At 36.4% G+C, this 21,432-nt stretch overlaps 1 protein-coding gene across 1 annotated transcript in view; it reads right to left on the bottom strand.

Annotated features, from left to right (window-relative positions):
• The window catches only part of FBXL5 (F-box and leucine-rich repeat protein 5), a 42,223-nt gene extending 25,909 nt beyond the window's left edge, over window positions 1–16,314 (bottom strand). Inside the window, exons 1-4 of the mRNA XM_008590981.1 lie at window positions 16,103–16,314; window positions 5,657–5,752; window positions 4,108–4,294; window positions 2,043–2,225 (exon numbers count right to left, since the gene is read on the bottom strand). Coding sequence (XP_008589203.1) covers window positions 2,043–2,225; window positions 4,108–4,294; window positions 5,657–5,752; window positions 16,103–16,237 — 601 coding nt within the window. The 5' untranslated portion in view covers window positions 16,238–16,314. The remainder of the gene's footprint in view (window positions 1–2,042; window positions 2,226–4,107; window positions 4,295–5,656; window positions 5,753–16,102) is intronic.
• Between the last annotated feature and the right edge of the window lie 5,118 nt (window positions 16,315–21,432).

Here is a 21,432-nt window from a genome sequence, read left to right as displayed (position 1 = left end):
AAACCATCTAATTTATAATAAAAATCTCTACACCAAGAAAATATTTAAGCTCTAGAGGGCTTGGATCCCCACATAGCCAGCTACCAAAAAAAAAAAGAAAATATTTAAGCTGTAGGCAATAGGCCAGGTATTTTTAGAAATATCTAACTGTAGTTTTAAAAATTACTCTTAAACAAACAATTCAATTACAGACATAATGAAAAAAACTATGACTATGTGGGTTCAATTAATACTAATTTATTAACCAACAGTTCACATTTTCCCAAAGTAAATCCTTTTCTCTAAAACTATAAAAACAGAACAATTAACTACAAGAATTTACATAGCCTGCTATGTACGTACTCTCTCTATAAAAAGTATTTAAATTTCATCTTTTACAGAAATGAGCTTAATGATTATGATCTTATTTCTAAGAAAAATAATTACCAATAGTCTTACATGCAATTTTAGAAATCATTGAAAACAACCTAACCTTTTTCCCCTAATGTGGCTTCACACTGGCTCCAACAATAGCCCCATTATGATGATAGCTAATAAACAAAAGGAAGCAGGATTTTCTACTCTGTAATGAATCAGTCAGCAATTCAGATGTAGGTTGGAACAGAAGTCAAAGGGAAAAATTAAGATAAAGCTAAATCATAAGTTTACCGGTCTTGGAAAATATACTGAAACCAAATCATATGGTTGTGAAGTGAGAGATGCAGAACTAATTTGCTTGAACGCTTAACATTACATCTAATGTTTCTCAACCTTTACACTACTGACATTCTGGGCCAGATAATTCTTTGTTGTGGGGGGCTGTCTCGTGGATTATAGGATGTTTAGCAGCAACCCTGGCCTCTACCCACTAGATGCCAGTACAATAACCAAACATGGGAAAAACAAAAATGTCTCCAGACATTTCAAATGAGTTCTTATCACTGACAAAAAATACCATAAATAAATAAACATTTTTTACTGGAACTTTTTATTCAAACATATTAAAAACAGAAAAAAGAAACACATTTAAGATTTGGGTGACTTCACAGAAGTCAGCAGAGCACTATCACATCTGATATTCACATTCAATGATATCTAATTGCGGCATTAATTCTCAATAGTTAAAAACATCTGAATGAGAAAGTATTTGATACATTGTATTTGCCTTATTTGACTTTTCACTCAATATTTCATTATCCTACAAATAGGAAAAATTATTTAACATAAAAATAACAATTCTAATCATTTGGATCATATAAATCTACCAATGCTCCAATAGCTTCACTCAAAAATATTAAATATCTAACAACAGCTCATTTTAAAAGTGCTATATATTATTGTAACATATAAAACTGCTCTTAAATCACACTTGCAATATAAATCAATCAGACATAAAATTATGTTAGGAATACATACCTCCATGTTAAAGTCACACAAAATAGAAAACTATTTTTAAAAATTGTGAATTTTAAAGTTCATACTCACCTAGAAAAAATCTTTTAATTCAGTGACAGAAAAACATATGCCGTTATCAGTTCCATTTATCTCATGACTACATTATGGGCTCATGAAAAGAAAATTTTCTTTAACCGTTCACATGTGAAAGTAACTTAACACAATGAAATTGTGATTTAGAGTTTGAAGCATTACCAATCACCAAAAAAGATATGTTAAAGACAAAAATAGATTCAGTTATTATCAGCCACTACCAAAAGGGAGGCATAATGGTGCCTCATATCTTTAAATTTTACAGAATTAATTTATTGTTATTTTTAAAATAATCTAAATATTTAGTACCATTCTGAAAACCTAGTATTTAATTTAATTTTTAACTTTTTAATCTTGAGGGAAATTGCAGATACCATTAATTTACTCATGAAAACTTCAGTATTGCTAACTTTTCAAAAATGTATACTAAGAACACCATCATCTAAATATAAAATCTACTTTTTGGTCAACCTTTTGGTTTCCTTCCCCGGTCTTACTGATTAATGTCTATGAGTAAAAAATCATCCAGTAAAATAGATTGAAATACTTTTATAACAAAAGTCCCATTTACCTACCTCTGGCCCAGTGAACAGGGTAAAGATGTTTCCAAAGCAATCCAGTTTTTGCCAGCTGAGACCATTTAGTGCTTACTTGACTGCATCGACATAATTCTTGAGGATTAAGATAACTGAAAATTGACAGCATTACCTCAGGAGGAAGATGGGTTATGCCTGTAGAGTGTTCTGACACTTCTGCTTCTGAAATAAAAAAGAAAAACTTTAGCAGTAAGGCTATAAGAGCAAATACAATAAGAGATTACAATCACATTTCTATAAATAAAGTCCAGTGCCTGAAATCAATTCCTTCCTGCTGGCAAGATGTGAAAAGGAAATAACATGTACTAGAGGTAACATAGGGATGTTAAACTTGTTAAGAACCCGTAGGGTTAAACTATCATGGCCCAAATCATACTTCATCAGTAGGAGCTACAATAATGCACACAGAATTAACTTCCTCTTACAAAGGCGTCACAGCAAAAACAATACTCACTTTGTAGCATAAGTAGCATCATTTGAAAAAGGAACCAAACAGGTTATACAGCTTTAAATCAACAAGTGTAGAGTCTGCCAGATTATGAGAACTTCAAGGCATTTTTAATGACACACACAAATCTTACACCATTCCCCATTCATGCATTGTGACTCCTCTGTCAGTACCTTCCCTTGTGTTCCCCCTTTGATTTTCACATTTCATATGTAAAAGGTCGGTGAAATCTGATTTCTTTAACCTACAGGTGTCTTAAGCTATTTAAATTATTTATGTACCAGTTGAGACAACATAATGCCAATATTTCTGTGCTGATACACACTGGTAAGGAATGTTTTTCAGTAACTATTATAGAAAGTAGTCATTGAACATACAATTTCCTACAATGTATTATTTCAGTAGCAATCTTCCAAAAGAAAAATGAAAATAAGGTGTTATAATAGTGAATATAAAATATAAAAGATTCACGATTAAAGTACTATAAAGAATCTGAGTACCTTTTATATCTGATTTGTAGTCACAAAGCAACTTACGTACAGAAATGCTATGATCAAATTACTTTAAACAACCATTTTTTAAATGCCAAACATTTTAAACATCATACAGCTATAATTTGCTTTGAAGGAATGGGAAAATTAAATGTAATAAGTGTGATGCTTTTAAATCCCATGCTATAATTACAATTAAACCAGACACAACAGGTCTTAGCTTGGTATCTAAAGCACAAGCTGCATTTCAGAGTAAAGCACACAAGCTTTATGGGTTTAATTATGGCTTAACTTGTAAAAATCATTTTGTTTCAACATGCATCTTACTTACTTTGTTAAATAAAAATGTGAGAGAAAAGGAGCAATTTCATAAAACTCAACACTATTTTAGCAGGATTGCCATTGCTATCACCCAACTAGAAGCAGCAAATGAATTTTTACTAGCCAGGGATGCCAACTGTTTCTTTAACAATGTTTTAAAAGACAAAGCTATTGAATATAAATAAGAGTAAAAAATGAGGATGTAGTCTATTAAGAAAAACGGCAAACATTTTATTTGCATTTCTCAATTGTACTCTCAAAGTACAGAAAAACTCTGCCTCTCATACTCACTTCCCTGAGTATTAATGGACCTAAGCTGAGAGAATGACATATGGGAAAGGATGGAAATAAAACTATAAGTATAACTGATTTTGAAAACCAATGAAAAAACACAAGGAAAGATAAAAGCAGCCACCATGGTCAATGAAGCTCAGAAGGTTGGATGATACTTCAAAAATGCTCTGTAAATGGTAGTTTTCAATAATTTTGATTGGCCATGTATAAATATATAAATTTGATTGTGCATATATGAATTCATTCAAGAAACACTATTGCATATGACCCAGGCATATGACATGCTATATTATCACAGACAACACTAAATTCTAAAACAGAAACTAGTTTTAATTAAATTTATACGTGAAATAAATGGCTGCAACTGACCAAACTGCAAGCCTGACAAATTATTATTTCTCAAACAAAATCTACAGTTCATATCAACAAGATGTCAATGGTCTTGGAACTGACCAATAAATCATTCTCTATCTAAATATATGAATCTCACCTTTATCTGACTTTTCATCCACAGAATACTTAAAAAACTTCTGTCGTTCTTCAGCTTGATTCCATAGGCTAAGACCTCTAAGGAGCTCTGCAGTATCCTTCTGAGAGCAGTGTTGCGCAATCACTTTCTTTTTAATATCCTTAAGCTCTTCATAGGTAAAATATTCCATTAACATGGGCTGAAAAACCTAAATTAAACAAAATATTCATAAAAAAGATCCCTATTTTTGTTTTGCTCTATGCCTTTTAAATTATTAATGGCTCAAGTGTCGTTTTATGACCATATATTTCAGAGAGGATAATTTTAGCTGATACCACTGAGTAGCTTATCCAAAAACTGCAGAGAATATCACCAAAAAGATCTTCTATGATTTCTCCTGCTAATAAGTCAATCCCTAAACAATTTTAAAGCATTAAAACCAGAACATTTTCCTGGTTTGAGTTTGTCAAACACTCTTAACCATTCTTTTATTGTTGGACATTTAACTGCTTTCTGTTACTGCAATAACTGAACTCTAACCAAAGAAGTCCTCTACATCAAATGAGAATGGTAACCAGTGTACTGGAACTGCTACTGAAACCTTCAACTAGTCCATGTTGTTTATGGATTTTGGAGATATTTCCTCAAATCATGATTTTAGCACAGAGGTTCCTATGAGAATTACCTATGAGGTTCCTTCTGTGAAAATGATGCTTAGTCCTAACCTCCAGTTTACAGAATTATAAATTTTATAGGTAAAACCAAGGCTTTTTATTGCTGTTGTTCCACAGATAATTTTGATGGACAAAACTCAGTAGTTTCAATGCTGGCTGTTTATTACAATGAGTTGGGGAGCATTTAAAAATCACCATGCATATGCCTCCCACCTGATTTAATAGGTCTGGAAAGGGCTAAAGAAGTTTTTTTTTTATTAATACCAACCCGATTATGAGGTGAAGCCATAACTGACTAACACTACAGTAACTGATTTATGGCTAAGCAAGTATCCAGTTCTTCATAAAATACATCCTTTATTTCTTACCCTGATATTCATCTCCCATTAGAGAGAGAAAATAAAGGGAAAATATTTTTCCCATCCATTCAACAATGCCCTAAAACATGTGTATTAGGCATAAGACTGATAAATTTAAAACCACCATTAAATTACTGAAGTCCAATAATGAAAAAAACATTAAACTTAACATGAAAATACATAAAATATTAAAAAGTTTGAAGAATCCTTGAAAAGTTCTGAAAACACATTAAGGTGACAAAAAAGTTACTAACACTTAAACCAGTGCCAACTACAAATAAGAAAATAAATATTTATTGAGTAAATGAATTAAATCATTCATTCAATGAAAAGCAACGTTTCTGAGGGAACAAAACTAATGCTTGTTTTTCCTTAGATTTTTCTTCAATTCCCCAAAGGAACTGGAGGTTTCTCTCCATCAACCAGACAGACATACCTTCCTATACCTTATTTTGAAGAACCTAAGACAAAATAGTATAAATCTATTTTATAAAATATTTATAAATCTAAATCACAAGAGGGAAAAATTACACTTACCTCCTCCTCTTCTTTCATGTGAGGAAGAAAATCTCTTGTAAAAGCCTCCAATCTCTCTTTCAGCTGTTTTGCATAATTTAACTGCTCATATTCATTCTGGAAAGAAAAAAATTACACTTTATTATAAAGTTCTACTTAAGTATTTACACTGAGCCTGATCCTAGGAAGTCAGTTTAAAATGCAACATAAAAACTCTGAAAAAAATAGATTAACAAATAGCAAAGTGGTCTGTGTACTTTTCTCAGTATAAAAGATGTCCTTAAAAAAGTAAGCTCTGAATTTCTTTAGTGATATGTTCTCATATTTCTTCTATAAAATGTCATAAAATGTCTAAAAATAGCAAGTATTTGTTCAAAACTTCTCCTGATTTTTATTTCTAATTTATATACTTATACAATTTCTACGTGTCAATTTTCAATATATCTCCAAGCAGTCCACAAGAGCCTATTGGACCGTATCATTATAGAACCCCTTTAAGGTCATCTATCCTCCACTAAAAAATTCAGAATACTTGTTACGCTATCCTGACAGAAGGTGATATTCATTAGTATCAATGCTTCCAAAGGCAAGGAGCTCCCTATATCTTGAAATAAATCATTTTAATTCTGGACAACTCGGGCCGAGCCCGTGGCGCGCTCCGGAGAGTGCGGTGCTGGGAGCACAGCAGCGCTCCCGCCGCGGGTTTGGATCCTATATAGGGATGACCGGTGCGCTCACAGCGCTCACTGGCTGAGCGTGGTGCGGCCAGTCTCAAAAAGGACAAAAAAAAAATTCTGGACAACTCTAAACAGCTAAAAAGTTCTTCCTCATATGTGCTAAGATCACATTTCTTGTAACATCATTTCTATATCAGCCCTCTCAAAACATGGAGAAAATTTTTTAAATGATGAAACTTTAAAAACATGGAAATATTTCATCCCTGTTGAGTCCTTTCTAATCTCTTTTTCTTGAAATAATTCATTCAACTGCTTCCCAATATTACATTCTCTTAGGATTTTACACATCCTCCCCTAAGCAAATCAACATGGCTTCTGTTTTCAAATTTACCAAATTTGCTTTTCCACACCAGATCACTCTTCTGACCCTGAAAATCCATTTATGTCTCCTCTTATTAATAAATGGCCACCTGGATTACACACGAAGTTCAAACCTAACCTGTCCAGAAAGGATCCTTTTATTTCTCAACCCTTTTCTATATACCCTGATCAACTCTCACTCTTATTTTTCTCTTTCTCTTTTCCTCTTCCCTTTGTATACAATCATTATATTCTATCAATTTTATTTCCTACATAATTCTCAAGTATGTCCCCTCTTCTATTACATTAGTCACTACTTTAATTCATATCTTATTAAATAGGTGATAAATGAAGATGATACAAAATTCAAAAAGTACAAAGGAGTATTCAATTAAAAAGTAAATTTCTCTTCCAAAGTATCCAGTACTCTACCCCTATGCAATCTCCCACCTCCCTACCAAGTAGCTACTGAGTATGCTGGACACTATTAGAATAATTTTTTCATAATGCTCCTTCTATTTGTCTTTTATTTCCCTTCAATCCATCCTCCTCACTGCTGCAAGACAGCCTTTCTAGAACATAAATCTCTAAGTGAAGGGTGCACAGTGGTTTGACAGTTGTAACTTAAGCATATGCTTCACAGAACCAGGAGGAGAATAAACTAAGATTAAATTTCAAATGTGAGCGGGTCTCTAAAAAGTTCATGAAAAAATCTGTATTATCCTTTAATTCCACTTTTCCACAAATTTTTTCAAGTACCCTGGTATCCTATAATACATAATTAAGAAGAAAACCTCTCCACATCATTATCCTAAGCTATACTCAAAAATATCTTTAATTTTATACTATACTGCAATCCATAATAAGGAAAAACAAAAATAGTAAACATTATTGCTGGCATCCAATTTTAAAATAAATAAAATTTTAAAAATTAAACTGTTTATTTGTTCTAAGTAACAATTTTACCTTTAGCCACCAGTAACTGCATTGACAGCTTCCCTTTAAGAGTTTATTCAGCAAATGTTAACAAAATGTTAACGACTTTATGGTAATTAAAATTTGAATTTACAAAAACAACTTTAAGACTTGGCATGTAGCATTCATCATGAAATTTTATTAAATAGTAATAAAAAGGTAACTTACAAAGACTCACACCAAACCTGAGTTAGGCTCCTCTAAGCCCTCTTCTCAACTAGGCCTCTCTAAGCCCTCTTCTCAACTAGGCCTGACCCTAGACTCTCGCCTTGGCCCACTTAGTACAGTTTTAGCAAGAATCCTGCTGAGTCAGTTTAGTGAAAATCCCCCACCCTTGGTATCTGACCACTCTTGATATCTAATCAAATTCCTCATCCCTGATGCTCAATAACTTAGTACCCTGCCTGCCTTCAGCAAGAATCTTGTAGAACTAGTCTAGCAAGAATCTCCATGGCCTCAATGTTTCCTCTTAGTAATTTTTCATCCATTGACCCCCGAGCCCTGCTCCTTGGCTATAAACCCCTACTTGTCCTTTTCATACTCAGTGTTGGTCCCCATCTCTCCTCGACTATAAACACTCATTGCAGTAGTCCCCCTTGAATATAGTCTTCTTTACCATCTTTAACAAGTGTTATAAATAATTTTTTCTTTAAGTTACGGCCACTCAAATAGGATCAGATTCATCATGTGACCACCAGACCTCTCACACCCAGTACCCCAAGTGCACGCCTCTGATGGCTTTGTCTTCACTCCTGGCTGATTGATCAGGGATCCACTGATGAGTATAACTCCTGAGACAGTGCTCCAGGTGACAGTTCATTGAAGCACTATAAGGACAGATTCTTCAGGGTGTAAGTACACTCAGAAACTGGGTGTAACAGGCCCAGGCTTTTTTGCTTGAAAGGTACCTGCTGGGGTGGAAGTCTTTCTTTCTTGCTCTTGTTTGAGGTGGGGATTTATTCCCTGACTACAGGGTTTGGCCCTAGTCTATAAAGATTTTTTCCAATTTCTTTGAGGATCTACTCCACAACTGCTAGACTGGAAAACTTTTCCTGTCTCTTTGTGAGTCCTCTCTACTTTATCTGGTCTTGCTTCTCCCATAGGAACTTCTCAGTAAACTGAAACTCCTTTCTCGAACTCTGCTGAGTATATGCTTCACCACTACGGAACGACCTCTGTCTACTTCCTTTCTTGTTCGCAGTGACTTTACTAAGGATAATTTGGAACTTCACTGGCTTCTTTGGGAAACTAAGACCTCTCCCTTCCCATTGCTTTTGTTTCTCCTTCTTCCTTTTACCAACTGCAAACTTCCCATCAGCTCACATGAATTCTTTAATAGGCCCCCCTTTAAACTTCTAGCTCCTCTTCTAGCTCATCCGTCTGTCGACCCCTGCCGGACATTTTCCCCTCCTATTCCAGCTTCTCAACTCCCTACAGTCAAGTGAACTCCGGATCCCCTGCTTCCATCAGGGCTCTCCATGGACTTGGGGACCCCCAAAAGCAACTGCCTGAGGCTGAAAAGAAAAAAAAATAACGCTAACTTAAAACAGACTAGATATTTTATCCACTCAGATGAGGCTTTGGAGACATGCAGAGAGCTTATTGATGCCCACTCAGTATTTTGCCTAAAATGTAGTCCACAGCCTCCATAAGATTACCTATGGGCAAATGAAAATCTTAAGTCTCCTCCATAAATATGGGTAAAAAGCATTAGCCCTCCTAGCAAACAGGTAAAGTTAACTTTTCTCATTTGCCAGAAACACAATTTGGATAAAAATACAAAGTGAAAAAAAGACAAGATCTAACTATTTTATTTAATAAACCAGTAAGTTTCGTATTACCATTTGCCTGAACCATAGCTAAAATTTTCGGAATGAAAGCTATAAGGCCTCTATTTTTGTCTGTCTCCATGCTTATGTATGTATGCATGTATAAATATATGTATACTATGTATGTGTGATATTTTTCTACCTACAGATGGTATTACTATTAATTTATAAAATCTCTTAAAGGAGTTCTATTCAAATTGGCTTAAAGATAAATGAGCACTTACAGAAAATAAATACTCCTAAAATTCCCAGAAATACAGAAACTAGCACAAATGCTTTTCAATTTAACATGACTTGGGTAAATCCTTGGCAATTAAGACCATCATCATTGGTTTAATAAAAACAGCTGTGTTTTCCAAGTTATCAGCATTAACTATAATATGAGCATACATTTTTATTCTAGTTGGGTTTACTAGTCAAATGAGGTAATATATCTACCATATGCTCAAGCTTATAAAAGTTACAAATTCAACCTAAGAACAAATGTACATGTAATGATTCAGTAAAAATAAATTGCTTGATATCCATTACTTCATGTATATTAAGCACAAGAGTAAAAAAGAAAACAAAAACCCATGTGCATAACTTCTTTAGATTTTTACTTTTGTGATACTTGCCTAACATACATGTGTTGTAAAAACAGTTAAGAGGGAAATGATTTGAGATGATGGATAGCTATGTTTAATGTTGTAATAGCTGCCTAAAACCAGTTTTCAAAGGTAACTTGAAACAGTTATGCTATGTCAAGTAATGATATTCATTAAATGTCTAAGTCATTTCTCAGATAAAATTACTCAAACAGTAATTACTGAAAATAAGCTTTATATACTTCTAGCTCCTTATTTTTTGTATAATATAGACAAGCTAAATATATTTAGGTCTGTTAATAAACATGTTGTTTTTGCCACATTGAAAACTGTACTATAAGAAAACATAGATCTTTAAAAATTGTGAGATGGTATATTTGTAAAATTTGCTAATGTGCTACAGAATTCTGGTATGTGACAGTTCACAACTATCTACTTTCCAGTTTTCTACATTAAGATGAAGGTTACTAACGGTTAAAAATTATAATCAATACATTAACTAAAACTACCAGAAATAATAAAGGTAAAGAGAAACAACTTTGTTTGCAAGTATGTAAGAAAAGATGTACTTTTGATATAAAAAAAGAAAAATACAAGGTATGAAGAATGTTTTCCATTAAGGCAAAAAGAATTATTTCTCAAGTAAGATAAACTGGTTGTTTTAGAATGAGAAAAAAGGAAATATAGAAAAAAATCCCTGAATAAATAGAGTTGCAGAAGGTTTGCAGAAAAGGAATTTTATGTTATATGGTTAAAGCTGGTTAAGATTGAATGGATTTAGTTATGAGTTTTTTAAAAAAAGCAACAAACTCAATAGCATACTGATGCAAAACTAGAATCTGGATTTCTATTTGTTAAAACAACAAAGTTTCTGTGGATTATTGGTCTGCTCTTAATAAGAAATTACACAAGATTTTTCTTTACCCCTTAACTAATCTGCTTAGGAAACAAAAGATTCTATACCTTACCAAAATAATTTCCTGTACTTTACGTTGTCTTAATCATGTTCTTGATTACATAAGCTAAGCATTGTTTCACAGTAAGCTAGGCTCTTACTTAGTCAAATGTTCAAACCTTTTGACATTTTTTGACAACTTCCCAAAATCAAATTCTAAATGAAGTCTTCTTAACCACGAACTGACTTTAATATTTCCCAAACAGCCACTGGAAAATCTTAAAGGATTTTTTCTTTGCTTTGAAAAAAGAAATGATAAAAATAATTTGGTTTATTTGATATGTTAAATTGCATGGGAAGCATTGTCAAATAAGAAGAGATACTTAACCTTCTCTAGCTTATAGTTGTATGGGTAAATATTATTAATATTATTACTTCAAAAAAAAGTTCATAAAAATTTGTCTGTATCCTTGCTATCCATTATTATGTCTAAGTATGTTATCAGTAATTAATTCCAGTTATTATTTTTAAATGCTGTATTTTTAAATGTTTTGTATCACAAAAACAACCAATTTTCTTGTCAAATGAACTCTCATCTGATCTTCAGCCATTGCCATTTTAAGCTTTTTAACATCCACAAATAGTTATTGTTTCACTCTGATTCTTCTCTGAAAACGTTTGCAATCAGCTACAGGTCAGAATGCTTTGTGATGGCATTGCTTAAGTAACTTTGAGACCCTATCACAAGACTGTGTAAAGATTTCCAGGACTCTAGTGGAGAAGGTGATGGATTCAAGAAACTGCTAACCCAAAATCAAGACATGGGGCTGAATGAACTGATAAGGGGTGATTAAGGTTTTCTTTGGAACACTGCTGGTTCTTTAATGTTTTACTTTGTGGATATAAGAAACCCCTTTTCCTTTCTCTCTTAAGCTATCTATACCTCATAACATTTTAATAGATTACACCTTTGTAAACAAAAATGAAACATTATCTTTTTCTCTCTACCCGACTCTCTAGAACTCGGAAACTCTTGAATATTCTTACTTTCAGGGCAATAGGTATTAGCATTAAGTTCAATGAGAACTTGTTCTCCTTGCAACAGGATTCAACTGGAAACACTGGTTATATAATCAAGGCTTTGATGGGAATGGGTTATCTGAGAATGATGTTCACAGAATCAGATACAACCAGATGGTTTTAAGGAACTAACATCAACTTTATGAACCAATATTTACAAAACTCTCTTGGAAAAACAAGCCTGGTACTTGGCTTTTAGGGATTCTGGCCTTGTATGTAAGAAACGTCACTTCCAGACAGGCCCACAGGACATTTGGGGGACCTCAAGGAGAGGAATTCACCCAAATTTATAGGTATTTCTGGCTAAGTCTCATGGCAAATTCTTTGGCTTCCCTGCCTCAAGGGGCTTTTAAAAGCCTAATCTTAGATTCCCCATTAAAAGTCCCAGCAAAGCAGACTTAAAAAGGGCCTACACTGTCAATCACTACTCTTGCTGCACTTATTTAAATAATCAGGCAAGTCTGATGAGGCCAGACTTATTTTATAAACAAAAATAGTCTTATTTTTATCTTTGACAAAAACAGGGGTCATTGTAGAGACATATGGTTTCAAATAGAAAGCTATAACCCACCCCTCGTGGATCTTTAAGCTACTTTTCACCTCTTGATAAACTCCATTTTTACTTTGTCCTTTGTTATCTACCTGGTAGACTAGACTGTAACAATTCTCCCAGTTTCCTCCAATATCTTGCTACAACTCTCTAACCCAATGTTTCCAATATTTCTGCCACTTTCCTATCTTGGAGTTACTGAGAACTCAAACCTGACTGCTCAGATCTTTACTGGGACTATCTAAAGAAGCCCTGGGGAAGATAGACACTTCCATGCTCTGCTCTAAGAAATAACCATGACTGTGGCATTGACATATATGTCATCACCACAGATATTCAAACTGCAAACCAGGAAATTTGTCAGATTGCTACTGCTGTCCTTGCTCAACTATCCAAAGATGCTTACAGCCCAATGTCTAGAAATCTTGACAAAACGCAACTGATAGAGTTTGAAAGTGCTGTCCCCCAAAACTCATGTGGAAATCTGATCCCCAATGTGGCAATGTTGAGAGCTGTTTGAGTCAGGGTGGCAGATCCCTCATGAATGGATTAATGCTCACCCTGGGGGGTGAGAGTAGTGAGTGAGTTCTCACTTTATTAGTTTCTGTGAGAGCTGGTTGTTTAAAAAGACCCTGGCACCTTCTCTCTCTCTCTTGCTTCCTCTTGCCATGTGATCTGCTTGTACATGCTGGCTGCCAACTGCTTTCCACCATAAGTAGAAGCAGCCTGAGGCCCAGGCAGCCACTTTCCACCATCAGTAGAAGCAGCCCGAGGCCCACACCAGAGACAGCTGTCCCAGAACCATAAGCCAAACAAACCTCTGATCTGTATTAATTACCCAGTCTCAGGTATTTTGTTATAACAACACAAAACGGACTAATACAGAAAATGGTTACTGGGAGCAGGGCGTTGCTATGCAGATACCTGAAAATGTGGAAGTGGCTTTGGAACCAGGTAATGGGCAGAGGTTGGAGGAGTTTGGAGGACTCAGAAGACAAAAAGATGAAGGAAAGTTTGGAAATTTTAGATTGGTTAAAAGGTGTGACCAGAATGCTGACAGAAATGTGGACAGAAAAAGCCATGCTGATGATGAGGTCTCAGATAGAAATGAGGAACTTATCGGGAACTGGACAAAAGATCACACTTGCTACACCACAGCAAGGAACTTGACTGCATTGTGTCCATGCCTTAGGACTATGTAGAGTGGTGAACCAGAATGTGTGGCAGAAGAAATTTCCAAGCAGCAAAGCATTAAGGAAGCTTCATGGCTACTTGTAACAGCCTATGCTGAGTTACGGAAGCATAGGCATTACTTAAAGCCAGAATTTAATAGGAAAGCCGAGCAGAAAGATTTGGAAAATTTGCAGTCTGGGCATGTGGTAGAGAAGCAGAGAGCAGGAGAAAAATGTAAGGGTGAAGCAGACTGGTTGCTAACGACATTAGCTTGAGGAAGCCAGATGCTAATAGCCAAGACAATGGGAAAAAGGCCCTGAAGGCATTTCAGAAGCCTGGAAATCTGCCCCTCCTACCACAAGCCCGGAGGCATAGGGGGACAGAGTTGTTCCAGAGCACAGACATGGGGAGCTGCTGCCCTCCGGAACCTGCTCCCTGCATTTCAGTTGCTCTGGCTGGCACAGCCCTGCCTCAAGTGGCCCCAAGTGTGGTTGGTGCAGCAGCTCTGGAGAGCATAAGCCGGAAACGTTGGTGGCATCCATGTGGTATTAAATTTGCAGGCCTGCAGGACAAGAGAGCAGAGGAGGCGTAGCAGCCTCCACCCAGATTTCAGAGGATGTATGGAAAGCCTGAGGGCCCAGGCAGGGACCTGCTGCAGAGTAGGAGCCAACGCGGAGGCCATCTACTAGAGCTACAAGCGGAGCAGAAATGTGGGGACGGAGCCCTCACAGAGAGCCCCCACCAGGGAAACATTTAATAGAGCCAAGGAAGCAGGGCTGCCACCAGTACTCCAGAACTGTAGGGCCATTGGCAACATGCAACACCTGCCTGGAAGAGCCGCAGTTACCAGCACAGACCAGTGGGCTGTGCCCGGCAGAGCTGTGAGGGGTGGGGCTGCCCAAGGTTTTAGGGACCCAGATGCCCAATTTTGCCCAGGATGCAGGACTTGGAGTCAAAGAAGGTTATTTTGGAGCACTGAGATTTAATGTTTGCCCTGCTGGGTTTTGGACTTGTTTGGGGTCTATTTCTCCCTTTTGGAATAGGGATGTCTGTTCCACCACTGTATCTTGAAAGTAGATAAATTTGTTTTTGATTTTTACAGATTCACAGATGGAAGGAGTTTTGTCTTTGGTCTCAGATGAGACTTTGGACTTTTAAGTTGGTGCAAACTAAGCCTTTTGGGACCGTTGGGTGGAATGATTGTATTTTGTATGTGAGAATGACATGAGTTTTGGGAGGCCAGGGGCAGAATGACAGAGTTTAAATGTGTTGTCCCCCCAAAGCTCATGTGTAAATCTGATCCCCAATGTGGCAGTGTTGGGAGCTGTTTGAGTCACAGGGGTGGATCCCTCATGAATGGATTAATGCTTGCCCTTGGGAGTGGGGGTAGTGAGTAAGTTCTCACTTTATTAGTTCCAGTGAGAGCTGGTTGTTTACTTTTTTTATTTTTATTTTTTTTAAAGATGACCGGTAAGGGGATCTTAACCCTTGACTTGGTGTTGTCAGCACCACGCTCTCCCAAGTGAGCTAACCGGCCATCCCTATGTGGGATCCGAACCCGTGGCCTTGGTGTTATCATCACCACACTCTCCCGAGTGAGCCACAGGCCGGCCCCCGAGAGCTGGTTGTTTAAAAAGACCTTGGCACCTCCCCTCTCTCTTGCTTCCCTTCGCCATGTGATCTGCTTGTACATGCTGGCTGCCTGCTGCTTTCCACCGTGAGTAGAAGCAGCCTGAGGCCTGTGCCAGATGCAGCTGTCCCAGAATCGTTAAGCCAAATAAACCTCTGTTCACAAGGAAACAAGAAATGGACTCATATTATTCAAAAAAAAGAAGAACATCTGCTTTTTTCCCTTGTCTTTCTTCTCAACCAAACCTGAGTCAGGCTCTTCTGAGCTCTCTTCTCAACTCAGTCTTCACCTTGGGCTCTGTCCCACTTAGTTCAGTCTAGCAAGAATCCTGCTGAGTCAGATCTCCCACCCTTGTTATCTGACCATCCTAGATGCTTGGTCAAATTCCTCATCTCCCATCCTCAATATCTTATTACTCTGCCTGCCTTCAGTAAGAATCCCCCTGGCCTTGATGTTTCTTCTTCATAATTTTCCATCCACTGACCCCCATTCTGCTCCCTATTGCATTCAGAATTAAGCACAATCTTTCTCCCCTACTGCAAGCCCCCACTACAGTCATCCCTCTTAAATAAAGTCTTCTTTACCCTCTTTAACAAGTGACAGAATAATTTTTTTCTTTAACATAACATCATTTACTATAAAATGTTTGCCAATGCCACAGCAGAAGATGGCACACGTTGTGATAGTTAAATACCCATTTTTGCAACTCACCTTAACATTCTTCAGTCCCTTTTCAAAGAGACTAAGCATCTCAGAGAGTTTATTGTCAGAATGTACATTATAAATGGTCTGGCTGCGTTGTTGAAGCAAACCAATAATGTATTCATTTTCAATCTGCTCATGCATTTTGAACTCCTTGAAAGTAGCATACAAAGACTGCAGAAGAGCACGGAAATCATTGTTGTTGGAAAAGTTGGTTTTAGAAAGCTGAATAAAAATTTAGAAAGAAAGGCATAATAAATATATGCAAATACACACCAACAAGAAATATCTAAATGCATTCCTATTTACTTTTGCACAAACCAAGACACTTTTCTTATACTTGGTTATATTAAAGTAAAAATAAAGGAAATTCATAAATTAACAAGTTATAATGGTATATAATAAAAAGTACACTGGGCCAGGAAGATGTTGGTTTGCATTCTGAAGGGCTGGGTGATACAAATAAATAATGCATGAACAAATCACATAGTTTCTTTAAATAAAAGTGGTTACCAAGCCCCCTCCAAACCTAAAATTCCGTTACTCTGTTGAAAAGACAACCTACTGAATGGGAGAAAATATTTGCAAACAATACATCAGACAAGGGATTAATATCCAGAATATACAAGAAACTCAAACAACTTCAAAAAAAAAAAAAAAAAAAAAAAATCTAATTAAAAAATTGGCCCAATCATAAAGCTACCTTTTCAGATAGAAGAGAGTAACTATCAGAAAGAACACTTGCTCTACAGCAACAGTTCACACCAGAAGGGCAATTTTGCCCCTCAGGAGTTAAAGGGCAAGATCTGGAGACAGTTTTGGTTGTCACCAACAGAGAAGTACTACTGACATCTAGTGGGTAAAAGTCAGGAATGCTGCTAAATATCTTGCAATGCACAGGACAGCCCCCACAACCAAAAATCATCTGACCTAAAAATGTCAACAGCACTTTGGTTGAAAACCACTGCTCTAGGGAAGTGTTTTTCATTGTTAACCATGACTTTCAGTATGAAATACACTGCAGTCCAAACACACACACATCACAAACACTTCAAACAAATTTCAGGAAATAATATTTCCCTCTCTAATCTGTGATGTACTCTAATATTTACTTTTCCATTTTATTTTTTTAATGCTGTTTCTGACCCAGAAAATTGATTTATGACCTACTAATGAGTCATAAGGCACATTTTGGAAAACATTATACTACAATAGAACATAAAGGTTCCTCGACACCTATAAAATTATACAATCTAGTGCCTTGCTAATGTGACAAGGCATAGAACAGGATACACATAATCAAAAAATAGTAACAAACAGTAACATGGTATCTTGCACATTTTAAAAGAATTTATAACTGACTTTCTGGCTCAGACACTCGCAACCTAAAATACTACAGTCTGGCTTCAAACTGATTCTCAAAAGTGGTGTGTCATTTAAAAACAGTTCAAAAATAGACATAAAAATACCATAACAAAAAACCAAATATTATTGCCCCAAATAAGTTTTTACTTTCTTTCACTCAGCCAGACAATGCTTTCATTTAATCAAGGGAGATTCACACAGTGAATAAACCTTAGTAACTATCTGGTCAAATTTACTTTACAGATGGAAAAAATGATGACCCACAGGTGAACTATTTTACATAAAATCACAGAGTTAGTAGTAAGTAACAGAACCAGTAACGTAATGCAAAAAACATGGGCTTCAGAAGAAGAAAAAAAATCTTAAGATTAAAAGGCTATGCTAATTACTAGTTGAATAGGTTGGGTAAGTTATTTTAACCACTGACTGTTTCCTCATCTTTAATTGAGGGATAATACTTATTTTGCAGAGCTCTTGTGAAGATTAAAAGAAATAATGTAAGCATGTAGTAAGAACTCATTAAATTCCCTTTTCCTTCCTCTCCTAGCTCTCAATTCAATACTATCTCCACTAAATCAATCTTACCAAATGGCAGAGAAATCAGAAAAACAAGGAACAATGATCATAAAGCTATATTCATTCAATTTTTTAGAATCAATCTATTTAAATTATTCTGCACTTATTTCCTTTTTAGAGTTTTGGTCATAAAATGTCCTTTCTTTACAAAATGATAAACTAGGTGGCATTTTGAATATCCTTACCTGAAAAACTTGGGCACTCCCTAAGGCCTCCACCACTTGAATTTTTTATAACTGGTTTATGTATAAGTCTGGAAATCTCTGTACTAACCACATCCTTACAACCACCACCTACTTTGTTCTCAGAAATCAATTCAAAGAGACCACTCTTGACACTTTTAATGTAGAGCAGACCATATACCTCCCTTTTGCTCCCAATATATCCTAATTGGATTTCCATCTTAGCACAGATATTATTACATATTAGATTGTACACTCCTTAAGAATGGGGACCACATCTCACACTGCCAACACAAGCTATTACAGGGCAGACTGACAGTAGAAACTCCTGCTCACTGACAGAATAAAGTCAAATTTTGAGGACTGAAGGAAAGACAGGAACTGGAATAAAATGGGGAAAGGACGTCATTCAATGCAAATTTTCACTAAAATTATCTCAATTTGGAAAGTCAGTGAATTAGCAGAAAATATTTCTCAACTGACTGATGGCCAATAAAAAATGAGAAACTACTATGGTTTCATACAAAAAAAATTAAACTAGGAATCCTAATCCTGACTCAGGTTTTCTTCTGTATTTATCATTAACTGCTTATGTAATCTTGGCCTAGCTAATCTATACCTCCAAGTCCCCAGCTATGAAACAGTAATACCCCCTGCCTTTATTTACCTCAAAGGACAGTTGTCTGGACACCAAAGGTGAAAAACTTTTACATAAAACCACTTATAAATTTAAGAGGAAATCCAAGAGCCAAGTATTAAATTAGGTAATATACAGCAATATTTAAAATGGCTTACAACAACTGCAGAATAAATTATAAGTAAACTAGTCTAAGCATATGATTGATTTGAACTAGTAAATAAATGGATGCCTCTAAAATATATTGTACTTGAAAAATTCGGTATTAGAAATAAAATTGACTTCTTTACAGTTACTAGGCATTCAGAGTCATGATTTAAAATACAATGAAATAACATACTTTGTACCTTTTTAGTTCAAGTTGAAAAACTAATTCTCATTTTGTATAGTTTTATTGTAGGCCATTTGGGTTGGATATCCCTTGTCTATACAACCAAAGGATGGTGATGGCAAAATTTGAGATGACCAATGAATAAAAACAAAGCACTCTTCTTAACTCTTTTAAGACTATTCAGTCATCACAAAATATTTTTCCACTCTAGCTCCCAAAAAAAATCCTGAGGAAGATTCCCATTGGCTATTAGTATCAAGAAGAAATCTGAATGTAAAATTCCTAAGCAGTTGTTGCTTTCCCTAAATCACCTTGATCACAGTTCAGAAAAATTGGACTTTTAATCTTCTTGAATATATACAACAATCTCATTAACTATATCTAATTAATTCAGACTTAGTGATAATGACTTATGCTACGTCAAACTGAAAATTCTTTATTAATCTAATTAGGAGGGAACATTTAACTACTGAAGTCTTATTTGACTCAGCTATTGTTTTTTCAAAATGGCAACTGCATTTTCAAATTTGTTCAAGACAGACAAAAATAATGACTGACTTCTTCAAAACTTTCCAGTAAGACTGGTTAGTCTAGTACCAACTAAATAAAACTGTAATTCTTTATTTGGGTAGGAAATAATCACTTAGAAATCTGATGAAAGCTACAAATCCCCTAGGAGGATGGACACATGCACAAAATATTCCATCTAATTTCAGGTGATCTCTGCACAACCAATCCCCAGTCTCAACTGGAGAGAACAACTTGGATTCTATTAAGTCTTCACACTTCACTTTCTGAAATCTGAAAAACTGAAAAACCACATTTTTTTCTTTCCTGCAATTAACGGATACTGTCAGAATGAACTAAATTCAAAAGCCAGAGAGGATAAAGACACTATAATACAGCTAACTGAAAAACTTAAGGTTATGCACTTCTGCTTAAAGGCTTAACCTTTCCTTAAGCTTCTCCTGGATAAGTGGTTCTCCCCCTTGGCTGCACACTGCACTCACCTGGAGAACTTGAAATTATACCTGTTGTCTGGATTCCACCCTCAGAGATCCTAACTTTGGTGGTTTGGGTACAAGGATTTTTTTTTTTTTTTAAACAGCTTTTGGGGTAATTCTAATAAGCAATCAAGGTAGAGAACCATTGTCCTGGACAGTCCTAGTGTTTAAAACTACATCTGAATCGGGTATTTTCTAATTTTCAAAATGGAGGGAGGGAGATGACTGTTGTGGGACAGGGGTGCTAAGATCCAAAACTCACCCTCACTGCTTTAAATTGCTAATCTGGAGTGTGGCCTAGCACTGAACACTCTGGGCATCCTCCAACCCATCGCTGTCTGTCCACGATGGTTCTGCTTAATGCTATGTAATTTCTGAGAATTCGTAAAAGTTGATCTCTATGCTTAAAAAATAGTTGTTTAAATGTTTATTTTATTTGGTTCATTTCTACAAGAAACAGGACTGCCTGATGTTTTCAGGATATCCATATAAATTTCCCCAACATTAACTGAAAAATTTGTGGAATTTTAATATCGTTTTAACATCTTTTGCAAAAGGCCCTGAACTATCTCCACAAAACTGATTACTTAGCTTATGAGGCACGAATTAAGAGTTCGAAAAGGTTCTCACAGTTAAAACAACTTTTCCCCTTTTATTACAGCCCACGAAAGAATTCCAACAGAGAAGAGCTCACTTATAACAAAATCTACATCGAGTAAAATGCTCGCGGCAATAAAAGTTACAAGGAAAAATATAACCATAAAGGAAGAGCGAAGGTCTTCCAGCACCCATCCCTGGCTTTTCTCCTAAATCTAACCCGTGAAAATCTGAAGGGTAAGATGAGCAGGGGTAGCTGGAAGACGCCGCTCCTCCAGCCAGGAAGCAAGCTAGAGGTTCAGGAGCAGACTGGATGGGCGTCTGCACAGAGGCTCGGGGAGCCCCAAAACAGGCAGGGAGGGGTGGCGGGGGGCCGAGGACAACTGTAGAAACAGCCCACCCTGTGCAAATGCGAAACCCACTGCAGGTGGCCGACCCGGGGCCCCCGAAGGCTCCGTGGGGAGAGAAGGGGCCAGCAGGTGAGGAGGGAGGCCCGGACCGAGGGCGGCCGGTGGCCAGGGAGCGCCCCTCCTCAGCCCACCAGGCTCGCGGGCAGGACACCGCCGGACAGGGGCCGCGCCGCCCGCCCCGAGGGCACGTCGGAGGCCCTGGCGGGACGGCGCGCTGGGAAGGTGCGGGGAGCTGCG

The sequence above is a fragment of the Galeopterus variegatus genome, unplaced genomic scaffold, assembly GCF_000696425.1.
Source record: "Galeopterus variegatus unplaced genomic scaffold, G_variegatus-3.0.2 Scaffold6528, whole genome shotgun sequence".
Taxonomy (NCBI): Eukaryota; Metazoa; Chordata; class Mammalia; order Dermoptera; family Cynocephalidae; genus Galeopterus; species Galeopterus variegatus.
Note: the sequence above shows the minus strand (reverse complement) of the source record. Positions and strands in the feature narration are given on the sequence as shown.